At 35.1% G+C, this 17,211-nt stretch overlaps 2 protein-coding genes and 1 pseudogene across 3 annotated transcripts in view; 2 read left to right on the forward strand and 1 right to left on the reverse strand.

Moving 5' to 3' along the window:
- LOC107663151 (beta-soluble NSF attachment protein-like) overlaps positions 1 to 1,583 on the reverse strand; it is a 6,069-nt gene extending 4,486 nt beyond the window's left edge. Inside the window, exons 1-2 of the mRNA XM_016453313.1 lie at positions 1,322 to 1,583; positions 928 to 1,007 (exon numbers count right to left, since the gene is read on the reverse strand). Coding sequence (XP_016308799.1) covers positions 928 to 1,007; positions 1,322 to 1,419 — 178 coding nt within the window. The 5' untranslated portion in view covers positions 1,420 to 1,583. The remainder of the gene's footprint in view (positions 1 to 927; positions 1,008 to 1,321) is intronic.
- A 381-nt stretch (positions 1,584 to 1,964) lies between these two features.
- Positions 1,965 to 12,997, forward strand: LOC107663138 (DNA helicase MCM8-like; annotated as a pseudogene).
- An 809-nt stretch (positions 12,998 to 13,806) lies between these two features.
- LOC107663140 (cardiolipin synthase (CMP-forming)-like) overlaps positions 13,807 to 17,211 on the forward strand; it is a 9,567-nt gene continuing 6,162 nt past the window's right edge. For both annotated transcript variants that reach the window (XM_016453299.1, XM_016453300.1), the window contains exons 1-3: positions 13,807 to 14,438; positions 15,433 to 15,570; positions 15,677 to 15,806. In XM_016453299.1, coding sequence (XP_016308785.1) covers positions 13,983 to 14,438; positions 15,433 to 15,570; positions 15,677 to 15,806 — 724 coding nt within the window. In that variant the 5' untranslated portion in view covers positions 13,807 to 13,982. The remainder of the gene's footprint in view (positions 14,439 to 15,432; positions 15,571 to 15,676; positions 15,807 to 17,211) is intronic.

A 17,211-nucleotide genomic window follows, 5' to 3' on the forward strand; every position in this document is an offset into this window, starting at 1 on the left:
TTCTGCATCTGCATGTGAAGTCTTGCAGCTTGGCAGAAAGCACTGCCTGCAGCTACAGCAGCAAAACACATCAGTCTTTAGATCAATGCCAATAATGACACAGAGGCAGAGTGAATGCTTAAAATCGATTAAATACAAATCAAAGCACAATGATGACAATAAAAGTGTAATGCAGTTAGATCACTTAAAGCTTTTAACTGAATATGTTGCAACAGCCCAACCGCATAACTAAATATTAAGCATTAAATGAAGTATTCTAGCGTTTTACATATAAACATGAATTGACTTATGCATACCACTCCAGTTTTTGGCCATCTTGAACATGTTGGCAGCTCTGGCATACATTTCACATGCATCCTCAACCTTATGATTACCCCTGTGAAAACATAATTTCTTTCATTAGGTGGTTTAAAGCAGTTTCGTTTGACAGCACTAGTTATAACACAACGATACTACAAACATACATTCTACGAATGTTTTCTTTTTACTTTTGTTAGAATTTTAATCATTTTGTTATGTATTTCAGTCATTTTATTAGTGTTTTTTAATCTGTAAAAAATTTATTATTTCAAATCAATCATCTAAATCTGTCTACATAGTATTTATTAATTTGTATTTCAGTTAGTTATTTTAGTACTTCAACACTGTAAAAAATGACTTTTCAAAGCTGTAAATAAAGAAAAGTTTATTGGAAATTTTTGTTTTTTTACATAAAATACTGTTTTTCTGCTTTATGTTTAAAATGTTTCATGTTTTCCTTGCTGTTTTGTAATTGTTTGTGAAATTTCCCAGCAAAAAAAAAAAAGTTAGATCACTTAAAGCTTTTAACTGAATATGTTGCAACAGCCCAACCGCATAACTAAATATTAAGCATTAAATGAAGTATTCTAGCGTTTTACATATAAACATGAATTGACTTATGCATACCACTCCAGTTTTTGGCCATCTTGAACATGTTGGCAGCTCTGGCATACATTTCACATGCATCCTCAACCTTATGATTTCCCCTGTGAAAACATCAACATTTCTGATTGAATGCAATTTCAAAATCAATATAGTGCAATAATAAGCCCCTGTGCATAAAGCACAGAGCAGTTGCATTGCATTGTGCATGTCGCATCACGGAAATATTTGACATTGGAGATACTGAGAAACGCATGGATGGATTCGGGCTCTATATACTCATTTTTATACGTCGTATGGTAAAGAATAGACAAATAATAGGATATTTACACGACACACACATATGCTATTTGAAAAGACTACAGGACATTGGATGTCTTTGAATGTCAGATCGTGACCAGCATCACTACTGTCTCACCCGAACATCCCTCCGAGAAATGAACCTGATGATTTGACTTTTTTGTCCGCCTCTGCCATCAGCTGCATGGCTTCCTTCTCTTTCCCGGAATTATCCATGATTGAGTGTGTGGTGTTCACGCAGAGCTGCGGCTGGATCCGTGAAGGCCCGGGGTTTGTTGATATAGAGTGCGGCTTTAATGCAGAATCATGAAGGATGCTCTCCTCCTCCTCCTCCTCCTCCTCCTGCTGCTGCTGATGATGCGCGTTCTTCAGGAAGAAACTGCGACACTATTTGGTTGAAAGCGTAGCCACGCCCTCTTATTATCATACACGCAGCAAGAAACGCACGAAAATTAATACATACAGAAATATTTAAATTACGAAAATGTATATAGGCTATAATAGACATGAATATAATATTTAAATTATATATTATATAAATTAACAAATGAAAAAATAGTATAAAAAATAAACAAATGGGTAAAAACACGTATACATACATTTGGAAAGCAATGTATTATTATAACATGAATTTTCTCAAATTAAATGGCGTTTAAATGTAGCTTAGTAAAGTAAGCTAAACAAACAAACAGAAAAATATAATAATAATCTTTACTCGATGTTCTCGGCTCTGCGCATGTACGGAAGTGGCGTCATATTAGCGCCAAACTTGAAGCCTCGCCAGACGTCACTGACTGAGGAGGTAAACAAACGGTGGCTGTGGTAAGTACTTCTGTTAGTAAGATCGGTTAAAATATATTTCTTTAGTAAAATATGTGTTAATTTCTCTCAGTTCCTGTTGTTTTTTTCGTGTTAATTCTTCTAACGTTAATTCGAGCCGTTGTAAAGTAAGAAACAGCAGGTAAATAGTCCAGACAGAGATATTCTGTATCTGCTTCATTAATTTTACTCATTCTAGCTGATATAGATTTATTTTACTCTTTTAATTGTTATATTATTAGACTATTACAAATAATATAATTCATGTTCGGTTATTATAATAAACCCTGGTTGCATAAACATAGCCACTATGTTAAGACTGTGTGTGACCAGCTAGCAGTTATCTTGCTTTTCTGATTAAGATTAGACTAGTCTACCTTTTTCTAACTGGCTTTAAAAAGTTTTGGCAAGTCTTGAAGAAAGTAAATAAGATGATTAACTTTTAAGACTAGTGTAAGTCGATTATGTAACCGGTTCCTGCTGATGAGAGAGTTTCTGTAAAGAAACAGAGGGTCTTTATTGATTTTGCTGTTATTTATCTCTATCAGGACGATCTTGATTCTGTGCCATATTGATAGCTATGTGAGTTTGCTTTCAGACTTCAGAGGGTGAAGGATGAGCAGTCAGGGTTCTGCCCGAGGGTCATGGAGGGGTGGAAACACCTCAGCTGGAGGAAGAGGAAGAGGATGGAATAATGGTCAGTACAGAGGATGGAGAGGCCGTCAATGGAGCAGAGGAGGAGGAGGAGGAGGGAACTATTCCACCAACAATACACAACATGGTAACTGTCTTGTCAGTTAGGTAATAGCTTGTTTATAGGCAAAATAATAATAATAAATTATGTAGTTTACATTTACATTTATGCATTTAGCAGATGCATTTATTCAAAGCTACTTGCAATTATTAACAGAGCCTGCAATATTCATAGTACCCAATGCCAGATTTTCTAGGAAACAAGTTATATACAGTATAAGTGTGTATGTGCTCTGTGTGTATGTGCTGTACATGTGGAAGAATTGACAATAAAGCAGACTTGACTTGATAAGTAAATATATAAATCATTTTGTATTTAAGAAATGATAATCTATTAGTGATTTTTGTTTGTTACACTGACATTTGCCACCAGGGTTTCTGTGAGTCTTAAAAAAAGACTTATTTTGCACTTCCACAAATTAAAGGGTTAGTTCGTCCAAAAATTAAAATTAGGCTGCGTTTTACTCACCCCCGAGGCATCCTAGGTGTATATGACTTTCTTCTTTCAGACAAATCCAGTCGGAGTTATATTAAAAATTGTCTTTGATCTTTCAAGCTCTATCATTGCAGTCAGCCGCTGTTGCATTGCTTCAGTCCAAAAGAAGTTAAATAAAAAGCGCCCATCCATAAAAAAAGTGTATCACACGCCGGAACTGCTTCCGTTTACAACAGTAAGCGCAAGCTAGATTAAAGTGATTATTATGGATATTTTTCTTACAATAACGCATCGATTCGCTACAGGAGGTCTTTGTTCACCCCCCGAAACCATGTGAGACACTTTTTTTTATAGATGGGCGTTATTTAAGTTTTATTTAACTTCTTTTGGACTGAAGCAATGCAACACCCGCTGACTGCAATGATAGAGCTTGGAATAGCCAGGACAATTTTTTATATAACTCCGACTGGATTCGGCTGAAAGAAGAAAGTCATATACACCTAGGATACCTCGGGGGTGAGTTAAACGCAGCCTAATTTTCATTTTTGGGTGAACTAAACCTTTAAGGCCTTGAAAGTCTTAAATTAGAGCAGAAAGTCTTAAATTCAAAAAGACATGGAATTAAATGTTGCATGCTTTGCAAAAAATAAAAGCTTCTTGAGTATTTATGTTTTCAAATTAAAATATTTAAACCAATATCTTCAAACAAGATACATTTACTATTGCAAATGTAAAATGAAGTCTTGAAAAACTGAACCAAATTATTTGTTTCAACCTAAAACAAAAACGGAATGAAAATTGGTTTTCCCTTGAATTAAGTTGATTTTTGTAATTGGCAAATATTGCTTCTTGATTTAATAATGAAATCACTTTATTTTGATCTATCTATCTATCTAGTCAAATGAATGGAGATCTATTGGAAGCTGTATTTTTAAACTTTGAAGTGTTGCTAATACAAGACATTTATTTTCAGAGACCATATTGATCTGTTGTTCCATTCAATTTATTTATTTATATATATTTTTTTACTTTGTCTTAAAAAAGGTCTTTAAAAAGTCTTAAATTTACCTTCATAAAACCGGTGTACTGATGAAACATGCTACCTATCAGATTGTGCTACCAAAAATATATTTGCATTGTTTTAAGTGTAAGTTTAGGGTAAGGGTAGGCATGGGTTGGTAGGTTTAGGGTAGGGGTAGTTATGGACATTTAAATAAGCCTCAAACTACATGAATAAGATGATGGTAGCACAATCTGATCGGGTAGCACAAATCGTCAGAACACCGGCAGAAAACCTGTCCCACTTGATAAACTATTGTTTGATTATTTTTCGATTATTTATATGCTTTATAGTTTTTGTTGTTGTTGTTGCACAGGATTTACTCCCCAAGTTGTGGCAAGTGAAGCACGTGTGAGTCATGCAACCCTGGATGGATGGCGACTCTATTTTTCTGAAGGTTTGATATTTTCACATTTCCTATTATGTTTATTTAAACATTTGTTATTGACCTGTTAAATACATGTCTAAAAATATTCTTGTGATTTGTGTTTGTTCCTTCTCCAGGATTTGTCAAAAGTTCACCTTATGTTGAGAAGATTAAAGTGTTTGAGCAGTACTTCACATCGCAGATTGATCTTTATGATAAGGCATCAGAATTCATAGCATGGTTTTCCCTAATTCCCTCATTTTAATTCTTCATTTAAAAACAAAATATTCTTCTCTGATTTTTTTTTCATCTCTCAGGATGAGATTGAAAGGAAAGGCAGCATTTTGGTGGACTACAAAGACCTTTTGTCTAACAAACTGATTTCACACACTCTACCTGATCTTGCCAAAGATCTTAAAGAAATGGCTGAGAAGATACTGGACTGCTTGGGTGTCGCAATTCATCAGGTGGGTTTTGTGTTATGCATTTACATAAATATGTGTTTGTCACTGACTGCTTTTAGTCTTGTCAAATTCTCTTAATAGCTAAAATTTGATTATTTTTTTCTCCACAGGTGCTTACTGTGGATCTGGAGAGACATGCAGCAGAACTGCAGGGACAGGAAGAGCTTCTGCGGGTCTACGGCCCATCATCAACATCCCTTATATCAGCGCCAGGTGAGACTGTTAACTTGCCTATATGAAAGTCATGTCTAATTTATTTATATACGCTTTTCACAATACACATCGTTTCAAATCAGCTTTACAGAAATTCACGATGTTAATATTTATATTATATAATTATTAATATTTATATTCATGCTTTAAAGTTGCATTTAGCAGATTAGATGGGCGATAATATTGTTTACATTCTGCAAAAATAAAAGCAAATTGAGTAGTTGAGATTTTCTATATAGCCCTACGTCAGTAAACTTTATGCATGCGGATGAAGTTGGACATACTTATGTATTAAATTTTTTATAAAGAGTTGGGTGATTAATATAGTAACATTTTGCAAAAAAAAAAATCTACTCTAAAAATGTTTTAATTTACTTTTTTGTTTATTTCTCTCTTTTAGGGTGTATAACTACGAGCCACTGACTCCTTTGAAAAGTCTTAGAGCTAATTTATACGGCAAGTTTGTTGCGATCAGAGGCACCGTGGTGAGAGTGAGTAACATTAAGCCGCTCTGCAGTAAGCTGGCGTTCGTCTGTAACAGCTGTGGAGACACAGAGCGTCTCACTGCCTGATGGGAAATACACCATACCCACTAAGGTACAGCATGCTTCCAGCTTCAGACAAACATTAATTGCTTATTACTTGTTTACTAAATGACGTTAGTCAAGTTTTGTGCAGTTTCACCCATGCATAATAATACAGTGGAAAAAAAATACGTTTCACTGGGTCTACCGAGCAAATTACATATAGAACAAAGGATAATCTGTAAACAATGCACATAAAATTAGATTGATTGCAAATACAGTAGTAACTGTAACAAAGGTTTGCTGTATTAAGTGATGTCTGACATTGTTTATTTTTTCCCTTTCAGTGTTTACAGACGGAATGTCATGGTCGCTCGTTCACTCCAAACAGAAGTTCACCTTTAACACTCACTGTTGACTGGCAGACAATAAAGTATGTAAATACATAACTACATGAATTAAAATTTACCTGAGCAGAACAAATTTTGTGTTCCTTTTTTAAACAGATGTTTTTAATTTCTTTTTTTTTTTTTTAGCTTTCAGTGTAAATGCTTGTTGAATATTCTCATCGTCAAATATATTCAGCTATCTTTTCTTGAGCATTAATTTTTTTAAATTAATTTATATTATTCTGGTGCGTGTTTGCCAGTGTTGATTTAGTATTATTTATATACTATGATATTATGTATTAATATTTTGGATGAGTTAGTAATATTTTAGTTTTTTGACATTATTATTTTTTAATAAATATCATTTATTTTTAGTAATTGTAGTACTTTAACTTAAAGTCATTTAATTTCAGTTAGTTGCAAAGGGACAATTTCTAGTTTTCATTTAAGTTTTTGTTTAATTTCTAATATAATAGTGATATTTAATTTGAGCTTTATTTCTATTTTTATTAATGATTTTTTTTTTTAACAATAAAAAATGTGAACAATAACAACCCTGGTATGAGATGTTTTAGAGAACACCATCCCTCATTGGTTTCTCCTGCTGTGCTCTTCACAGGGTTCAGGAGCTGATGTCAGGTGACCAGCGTGAGTCCGGTCGAATCCCGCGCACCATTGAATGTGAGCTCACGCAGGACCTGGTGGACAGCTGTGTGCCTGGAGACATGGTCACCATCACAGGGGTCATTAAAGTGTCCAATGAAGAGGGTACGAGACATTGTCCACACTGTCAGTGCAATGATCTTTAGAAAGCTGGTAGATTCTGATAAGGTGCTTTTTTATTACAAATTGATTGATTCTCATGCATTTAGCTTCTCAGTAACAAGGACTTAACAGAAACATATTACAGTCCGGCAAAGTTCTGCTAGTGCTATTTTTGCATCTGACCTCAATGTGCTGTACAAACAGGACAGCCTCGGGTGGCCTTCTGTCTGATTCAGTTTTTACATGATGGTCGCATTCACCGTGCAGAGAGGATCTTTGTGCTGAGCTGTTATACCTCTCACATAATATAATTATTTAGACTGAAATTAATATACTATATCCATTTATTTATTTATAGGAATGCCTATTTACACTAGATGCAAATATCCTGCCACAAATGACACAAGGCCTCTGTAACACTATTTACACTTAGTACAAATAGCATATAACTACTATTTAAAATACTTTTACTTTTTACTTTTTTTGCTATTTGCTCTTAGTGTATACTATCTTTGATTAGAGAATGTCCAATATTATTTTTATGACCAATTTTATTTTGTCCAATAATGATAGTTGAAGGTGAACAGACTGCTTCTTAGACTATTACTGTGTCCCGGATCAACAGATTAAAACATTATTTTATTCAAGATTGCTCTTTCCTGTTTATGATTTTTGAGGAATTCTTTCTTCAGGAAATGGCAGAAACAAGAAGGACAAGTGTATGTTCCTGTTGTACATTCAGGCGAATTCTGTCAGCAACTCGAAGGGTCAGAAAAGCAAAGCGGCGTCTGATTCTGAGGGCCAGGGACCTTCAGTAGAGCTCTCCATCAAAGATCTCTACGCCATCCAAGAGATTCAAGCGCAAGAGGACTTATTCAAGCTCATAGTGAAGTGAGTAACATCTAGTGAACACAAAGCCAATCATGACATATTACAAATGAAGAAGCTAATTTGATTTTCGTTTAATTGCAGCTCTCTTTCTCCTGCCATTTATGGCCATTTGGTAAGTGTCCAAATATTGTGTTATTATGTAACTTGAATTTGTTCTTGAGGTTTTTTTTTTTAAGCTTAGATTTAGTAAATGAAATGGTAAACAAACAAAATATGCCTCCTTTAATTTGTCTGTGATATCTCTGTACAATTTCTCAGCTTGTCAAAGCAGGACTGGCTCTGACTCTGTTTGGTGGGTGTCAAAAGTATGTTGATGATAAAAACCGTATCCCAATAAGAGGAGACCCACGTATTCTTATCGTTGGAGACCCTGGACTTGGTAAAAGTCAGATGTTACAGGTACATGATCTCATGAGTCCCTCTAATGCAGTGATGTGCAAATTTGGCCCTTCCAGGCCACTTTCCTGCAGAGATTTGATCCAACCCTGATAAAACTCACCTGCCTGTAGCTTTCTAGTAGTCTTGAAGACAATGATTAGCTGGTTCAGGTGTGTTTGATTAGAGTTGGAGCTAAACTCTGAAGGAAAGTGACTTGGAAGGGCCAAGTTTGCCCACCCCTGCTCTAATGCATTTATCACCCAGTCAGATGATTTGAATTTAGTTAAAATACCATGTGTGCTGTTGTTATTACTGTGTGTGTCCAGGCCGTGTGTAACGTGGCTCCAAGGGGTGTATATATGTGTGGAAACACGACCACCACCTCAGGACTGACTGTATCTCTGTCCCGGGACAGCGGATCGGGAGATTACGCTCTTGAGGCTGGAGCGCTGGTGCTGGGAGATCAAGGTATTTAACTTACAACATCAACATATAAATCAACTCAGGATCCAAACATGGAAGGCTGATCCTTGGGAATGTGATGTTTAATATTAAATATTTTCACCAGGTATCTGTTGTATCGATGAGTTTGATAAGATGGGCAGCCAGCATTAGGCTCTTCTGGAAGCCATGGAGCAGCAGAGCATCAGTCTGGCTAAAGCTGGGATTGTCTGCACACTTCCTGCTCGAACCTCCATCATCGCAGCGGCCAATCCAGTCGGAGGACATTACAATAAAGCCAAGACTGTCTCTGAGAACCTGAAGTGAGTGTACTGTATGCCAGAGTGAGATACTACTAATGATTTTTACCACTACTAAATATACTACTAAAGACCTGGATTATACAGTGGATTAAAGATACAGCAATAAGCAACAAATACAGTTGTAAACCACTGTAAAGTATGACCAATAAGCCTGATATGATAATGTTCAGTGAATTAATAATCAACGCTTCTTCTGCCAAGTAACATAGTTTATAAGTCTAATAATTGATATGCGTGTTTTGTCTGTTTTACAACATTGAACATCAGATTGATGTGCTTAAACAAGACACTACAGGCAAAGTCATTGTTTTTTTGGCTATTCTGCTTCCATAACATGCCTTCGGTGTTAAAAGTGTTGCCTGTGTCCCTCTAGAATGGGAAGTGCGCTGCTGTCCAGGTTCGATCTGGTCTTCATCTTGTTGGACACCCCTAATGAGGACCATGACCACCTGCTGTCCGAACACGTGATGGCCATGCGCGCAGGAAAAAATGGTGCGGTCAGCAGTGCTGCGGTCACACGCTACAGCACACAGGAGTCCAGCATCTCCATTCTGGAGGTGTTCTCAGAGAAACCCCTCGCAGACACACTCAAAGTAATGCCATTTCACTTAGTTCATGATTTTAGTTCTTAACCAATTCCACTGAAAACGCTTTATCATAACACTTAACAATAAGTTTCCATTTATTAAAGTTAGTTAACATTAACAAACAATGAAAAAATTGTTTTTAAGCATAAAGCTAGTTTCAGTGTTCACTAAATGTGTCCCTGGAGCACAAAAGCAGTTTTAAGTCGCTGGGGTATATTTGTAGCAATAGCCAAAAATACATCGTATGGGTCAAAATTAGGGCTGCACGATAAATCGCATGCGATATTTAACGCGCATCTTATCAGTAAAGACGGTTCTGTAATCAGCGGTAAATCTCCATCACCTGCGTGCTTTCACATTGAGCAGCATTAACTACACAGAGCCGTTGTTCACTGACGAGCTGCGCAAAACCACGTTCATATTCGCGCGATTTTTTGCGCAGCTCGTCAGTGAACAACGGCTCTGTGTAGTTAATGCTGCTCAATGTGAAAGCCCGCAGGTGATGGAGATTTACCGCTGATTACAGAACCGGCTTTCTGACAAGATGCGCATTAAATATCGCATGCGATTTATCGTGCAGCCCTAGTCAAAATTATAGATTTTTCTTTTATGCCAAAAATCATTAGGATATTAAGTAAAGATCATGTTCCATGAAGATATTTTGTAAATTTCCTACTGTAAATATATTAAAACTTATTTTTTGATTAGTAATATGCATTGCTAAGAACTTCATTTGGACAACTTTAAATGCAATTTTCTCAATATTTAGATTTTTTTTGCACCCTCAGATTCCAGATTTTCAAATAGTTGTATCTCGGCCAAATATTGCGCTATCCTAACAAACCATACATCAATTGAAAGCTTATTTATTCAGCTTTGAGAAGGTGTATAAATCTGTATATGATCCAGGGTCACAAATACAATCAAAAGTTGTTTCTGTTAATATTAGTTAATGGGCCTGAACTGACATGAACTAACAACGAAAAACAGTTTTAAAGCATTTATTTATCTCAATTAATGTTCATTTGAACATTTACTAAATGCGTTATTAAAATCAAAAGTTGTATCTTTTTATTAGTTGTATTAGTTGTATGTTTATTAACTAACAACTTTATAATAGCTATTATTAATAAAATTAACTAACATTAGGGGCATTTGCAATGATCACTTTTACCATTGCTCATACATACTTGAATGTGTAACAACTGATCTGTTAAGCATCATTTCAGCTTATTTATTTAATTTGATTTAGTTTATCCATTTATAAACTCATGGTAACACTTTACAATAAGGTTTCCTTAACCACAGTACTTTATTAACAATGAACAATACTTTGATAACATTTATTACTCTTAGTGATATTTTTTTTAAGTCAAAAGTTGTCTCTGTTAACATTAGTGAATGCACTATCCATTAGCATAAGCAATGAACAATTATATTCTTGACTAATAAAATAGCATTTTTTAAAAAATAAATTACCGATTAATAAATGCTGTTAAATATTGTTTATTGTAAATTTATGTTAGATAATGCACTACTAATGTTAAGAAATGTATTGTAGTTTTACTACCTAACATAGTTTAAACAAGTATCTCTATTACTATTACACCTGTTTGATGTAATAGTAGCTGTACAACAGCTACTGATCTTATAAACATCATGTGGATTATTGACTAAATTCATGCTGTACAATATTTGTAGTAACACATCTGTTTCTACTTGTTTGTAATGTACAGTAAATTACAGCTATACTAATGTTGATTTCTCTGTTTTTGTCTGTAGGTGGTTCCTGGAGAGGCCTTTGACCCCATCCCTCACCAGCTCCTGCGGAAGTACGTGGGTTACGCCCGGCACTACGTTCACCCCACTCTCTCTGCAGAGGCTGCGCAGGTGCTGCAGGACTTCTATCTGGAGCTGCGCAAACAGAACCAGACGGCCGACAGCACGCCCATCACCACCCGCCAGCTGGAGTCCCTCATCCGACTCACAGAGGTGGAAAATACAGGAAAAAACCTGAAATAGTTTAACAATTTTAAATTACTTTTTTTCCTATGTTAATGGGTCAAAGACGTTAAGATGTCCGCATCAAAAGAAATGTACAAAAGTGATTTTATGTCCATAGAAAGCACATTAAATGTAAGTAAAGTGTCTACTTTTAAGGTTTCAATAAGTTTTTGGAGAATAAAATGTCACAATTTGGTTGAAATAATGTTACTTTGTCATTCAGTGTAACACAATATTTATGTAAAAATTCAAACAACATGCTTATTCTGATGTGTACATATTAAAATATATAAAAGAATAAGGGAGCATATTAAATTTGATTGTGTTGTAAATGAGTAAAAAATTCTTATCAAATAATCAAATGCAGCCCTGGTCAGCATAAGAGACATCTTTAAAAACATTAAAAAAAGATCTTAATTCCAAACGGTGTTAATATTTTTGGTCAATTTTCTATAGACATGCACTAAAGGTCTGATCAATAAATAACATTTTGATTTCATGGGGTCTAAATAATAAATTCAGGGTCTCTGAATGACAGTCACATTTTTTTTTCTCTTTCTCTGCAGGCCAGAGCTCGTGTTGAGCTCAGAGAAAAAGCTACGCAAAGTGATGCGGAGGATGTTATGGAGATCATGAAACACAGGTGACTCATAAACACGGCACTTTATATAGTTATATGGGTCTAAATTAATTTGCATTATTAAGTAACGATCACAACACACCATGAAAGTCCCCATGAAAAAAAGTTCAATGTATAATTTAATGTAAAAAAATATTAATTTTTGCATGGTACTAATTGTGTTTTCATTGCCGTCTCTGTGTTTTATCTACCTGTACATCCTCAATAAAAAATAAAAAAACATTTTTCTCGGATTATATTTCCTCAATTGTTTAATTGATAAAAATGGTTAATTATTCTTTCATGCAACAAAAAGCGTTCATGTTCTTCTACGTTCAGCTTGGCCGACACTTACTCTGATGAGTTTGGCCGTCTGGATTTTAACTGCTCTCAGCTGGGCTCTGGGATGAGTAACCGCTCCAAAGTCAAGACATTTGTCACGGCGTTAAACAGACTCGCAGAACGCACAAACAAAAGCATGTTTGAGTTCCAGGAGCTACGCCAGCTCGCCAAAGATCTGCAAATACAGGTGAACATCAGCTACATTAAATAGCATGCTTTCAGATGATGATTTTTAATGCTCTTTCCACTTCTGCTTTCTCAGGTTGTGGATTTTGAGGGCTTCATCGGTGCACTCAATGAGCAGGGTTACCTTCTGAAGAAAGGGCACAGGACCTATCAGCTTCAAACCATATGAATCAGCCATCTCTTATGATGTTTTACACTCTTATTGTGTCATACTGTTGTGTTTGTTTTCTAATGCAACAACAGATATTATATTTATAACATAGTGTAATGTATGTTTACACAAATGCTTCAGTATTTTCATGTTATTAACTGTACATTGTTTTCATGTACATAAATAGACTCGTAATTGTTTTAAATAGTATTTTCCTGTATATAATCAAACGGTAACCACATTTATGAACATTTAAAACAATGTTTAAGTAGTTTTGTATTTTATGATGTCAGCTGTGTCCTTTCAGTAGATTCTTCTGAGTTCAATATTGAACGTTTAAGTCTGTTTATACTATTATCGGTAGCAGTAAAATAACCGCACACGAACCTACACGTGTGCAGCTGATAAATTTAACTGCAATAGATGAAAAATAAAAGAACATTCAAATGCATATGAATGCTGTGTTCCTTAAAAAAAATTGTACAAAGCCATCTAAATACATTTTGATTTTAAATCTATCAAAATGATAGATACTAAAATGTTTCTTTAACCGTTGGCAGGAGATCCTATGTTAATTACTATTTAACTATTATGACATTTAATATTGCTTTTATTAGCTAATAAATTATATATTATTCTAATGGTTTAATTATATTTATTAGCTGATAAACTGAATTGCAGTTACAGTGTTACAATTAAAGATGCACCTTTACAACGCTAGAGATGTTTTACTACAGTAAAAATGTGGTAAATTGGTATGCGCTACCACCAACATCAACAAATATATTATATCACGTAATATGTCGCAATGAGATGTTAATTTCATTTATTTTTTTGCATATCATATTAGAGCGCGTCCCCTTTAATTCCCCGCCCCCTTTTGGCAACTGTCGTAAATATTTAGATCGGAACACGGCAGGACAGGAACATGTGGGTCGACAGATATGAATGTCTCAAATAGACAAAGAGTAAAATGAACGAATTAAGTTGGAAATATGCTGCTGGATGCTCGGTTAGACAGTTCGGGGTTATCTATCATCTAGTTTTGTTGAGATAAAGCCGCTGACATGTTTTTGCCGGCTTGTAGCAAGAGCTGGTTGAGCTGTGCTAAAGGACACACACACAGACTGACTGTCAGCACTGCTGCCACCTGCCACTACAGCTGCCATGACAAAACAAAGGCAAACTTACCGCTGAAAAACACTACATCACAGCAACAATGGCTTCAGAGACTGAAGACCAGATGCTGGAGCTCCTCACCTCTGAGCTGTAGACCAGATCTGGACCTTCATAGAGAAGTCAATCAGAGATCAGAACATCTCTGCTCTGTTATATGTAGAGCAAAAGTATCTAAACATCACTGCAGGCTGCACCTGCCGCTGTCTAGCGTGTATGGTGCAAATGGGTTTTGTACTGAAGCGTCTAGAAAGCCAGTTTTGGAAAAAAAGTCTTCTGAAAAGGGTGAAGATCAAGCAGCCTCTTCACCTGCAGCTAATGAGGGACATTTCCAGTTGAAAGAGCTGGTGAGTGAATCAGGCTTATTATTGAAACTTGTACACTCTTTTTCACTCTTGTTTTGACCTTGGGTCTAAGTAAATTACAGCAAGGGTTTTCAAACAGGGGCCACAAGTTCAGAGAAGAACTGTGTACAAATCAGAAAATAGATTTATTTAAATGTAAATAAATAAATGATAAAAAACATTTAAATAAATAAAATTAAATGCATAAATAATTGCATTAAAATAAATGAACCATAATAAAATGTAATATTTCAATATAACATAAACAATACAAATTGGTTAAAATAAGCAAATAAATAATACATATAACAGTGTAGTAAGAAAAACTTTTTTTCTGCAAATATAAATACTTTTAATGGGTTTACTAAATAGAATTAATTTAAATTAGGCAATTTTAGTTACTTTTTGTCTTTATTTTCAACACTGGATCTATTGATTTATCATTTTGAATCACAAAAATGTCTTTTTGGCAAGTATTTTTGTTTGCGACCTTTACTGCAAATATAATTTTCTTACTTTTTTGTACAAAATTGTATATATTTTATATATGCAATGTATAATTGATAGTATATTTTTCTCACCCCGCTGACAGATTTTTAAAAAAGAATAAACCTGCTTAATTTTGATGTATTTTTCATAAAACAAGACTTTGTATTTTGTCATTTTGCATTTTTTTGCAGTGAAAGATGCACACTTGATGAACAAAATATTTGACAAAGAGTTTGTACAGTTTGCAATGATAAATCAACAAATTAAGTGTTAGATTAAGTTATTGTTTCACTTTGTGGTTGTCAAACACTAGTGGATCGTGTTCATAGTTAACATGATTGTCTAGATATTTGTATTGGAAAACGGCAAAAATACTGATAAAGAATATCTGTTTTTCTTTACATGAAATCAAATGTGCTTTCTTATTTCTCTTGCCAAAGGAAAGTGTGAATAAAATACTTTTTCCTCTTGCATATTCATAATGTCATGTAATGTCATTTATTCACAGTATGAGAATCCATGGACGATCCCTAATTACCTCTGTATTGCCCGGATCGTTCTGTCTCCTGTCCTGGGATACTTAGTCATGGAGCAGTACTTCCACGTCTCTCTGGGGCTTTTTGCACTGGCCGGAGCAACCGACTTGGTAAATCAAAGAAAACATTATCTGTGGTGCTTGATCATTTTATTTTAGGCTTAATAACCTGTCTTTAAGCTGATGTTGTTTTATTGATCATTGGTTTCTCTTTCAGTTGGACGGCTACATCGCACGTAACTGGCCCAATCAGAAGTCGGCTCTGGGCAGCGCTCTGGATCCATTGGCTGATAAGATTCTCATCAGTGTTCTTTACGTCAGTCTGACATATGCACAACTCATCCCAGGTGAGATGAACAGATCATACAAAAATGACATTTCTGCCATTATTTATTGACCAGCAGACCCAGATTTAAAGGGACAGTTCACCCAAAAATGACAATTTCCTGTTAATTTTACTCGCTCGCAGGCCATCCAAGATGTAGGTGACTTTTTCTTTAGTAGAACAGTAAGGAATATTTTTAGCTGAAACCGTGGTCCTTGGTGATTCATACATTTATAAAAGTCAGAGGTTGAGAGTCAAATAAAGCATATCAGGCAACACCAAATGAATACCCATGACTCCTGACGATATATTGAGGTCTTAAGAAGCGAAACGATCAGTCTGTGCAAGAAACCGATCATTTTTTACCTGTAATCCAGAGCCACAGGCAAATTGGTGATTTAATAATATAATTGTATGCAATAGGGATGTCAACGATTAATCGATGGTCGATTAATTGTCGATAAGAGATGCACTCGATTAAAGCTATCGATGGTCGATTAAGTCGTTTAATTTTGGGCTGCGTGCGGCTCATGCGCAAAACACGTGCGAGCGGCTGTGAGTGACGGTATATAAATGCATCATCATTCACTCATAATTACAAATTAAGCTTTTAATGTGATTTAAACTTTAAAAGTACATTAAAATAGAAACAACACAAAGTTCTTCAACATGGAAAGCAATAGAAATGTAGTAACAGTCATTTCCCCAGATAATTGTTTCATATTTGAAACAATTAGGTGAAGGTTGCAGGGCTGCGGGACACTGCGGGGGAAGGATAGGCTATTCATTCTTACAACTTGTTAATTCGTTCCTATGACTTATTAATTTGTGGCCACTGCCGAAGTTTCATTAATTTTGTTCCTTAAATAACCCATGATTTAGCTAAAATGAGGGAACAAATGAATACATTGAACGAATTCTTAATTCATGGCGAAATCTTTAATTTCCCTTCCGCATGTTTACCACAGTAAGAGATGCAACCTAAATAAAAATATTTTATAAATAATTAAAAATTAAAAATAATTTGTTTTCATAAAAAAAAAAAAAAAAGCGAAATATATCTGACTTAAATAATTAAGCTAACAGATTTAAAACAGAAGTGTGGCACGGCGCTCCATAAACAAGTTCACGAACGGAGAGGATGACAATGCGCATTCTGTTTGTTTGCTTTATTTTACAAAAGCACAAATCTTCTGTTTTTATTGTGAGTGTGCAAAAATAAAAGTAAAACACTTTTGCGGATTATATCTTACTCCAAAAATGGAGTTTTTTATGTTTCAGCTGTTAGATCGCACTGGCGCCTCGCACGCACACACCCCACATATTCTAGCAATTCAAACTTACATCGCAATCTGTTCATTATCAAAATAAAATACAGTCAACCAAACATATAAAAGGTTACACTGGTCAGTTTAAATAGACCGTAG

This window comes from Sinocyclocheilus anshuiensis, unplaced genomic scaffold (assembly GCF_001515605.1).
Source record: "Sinocyclocheilus anshuiensis isolate Anshui unplaced genomic scaffold, SAMN03320099.WGS_v1.1 scaffold767, whole genome shotgun sequence".
NCBI classification, from domain to species: domain Eukaryota; kingdom Metazoa; phylum Chordata; class Actinopteri; order Cypriniformes; family Cyprinidae; genus Sinocyclocheilus; species Sinocyclocheilus anshuiensis.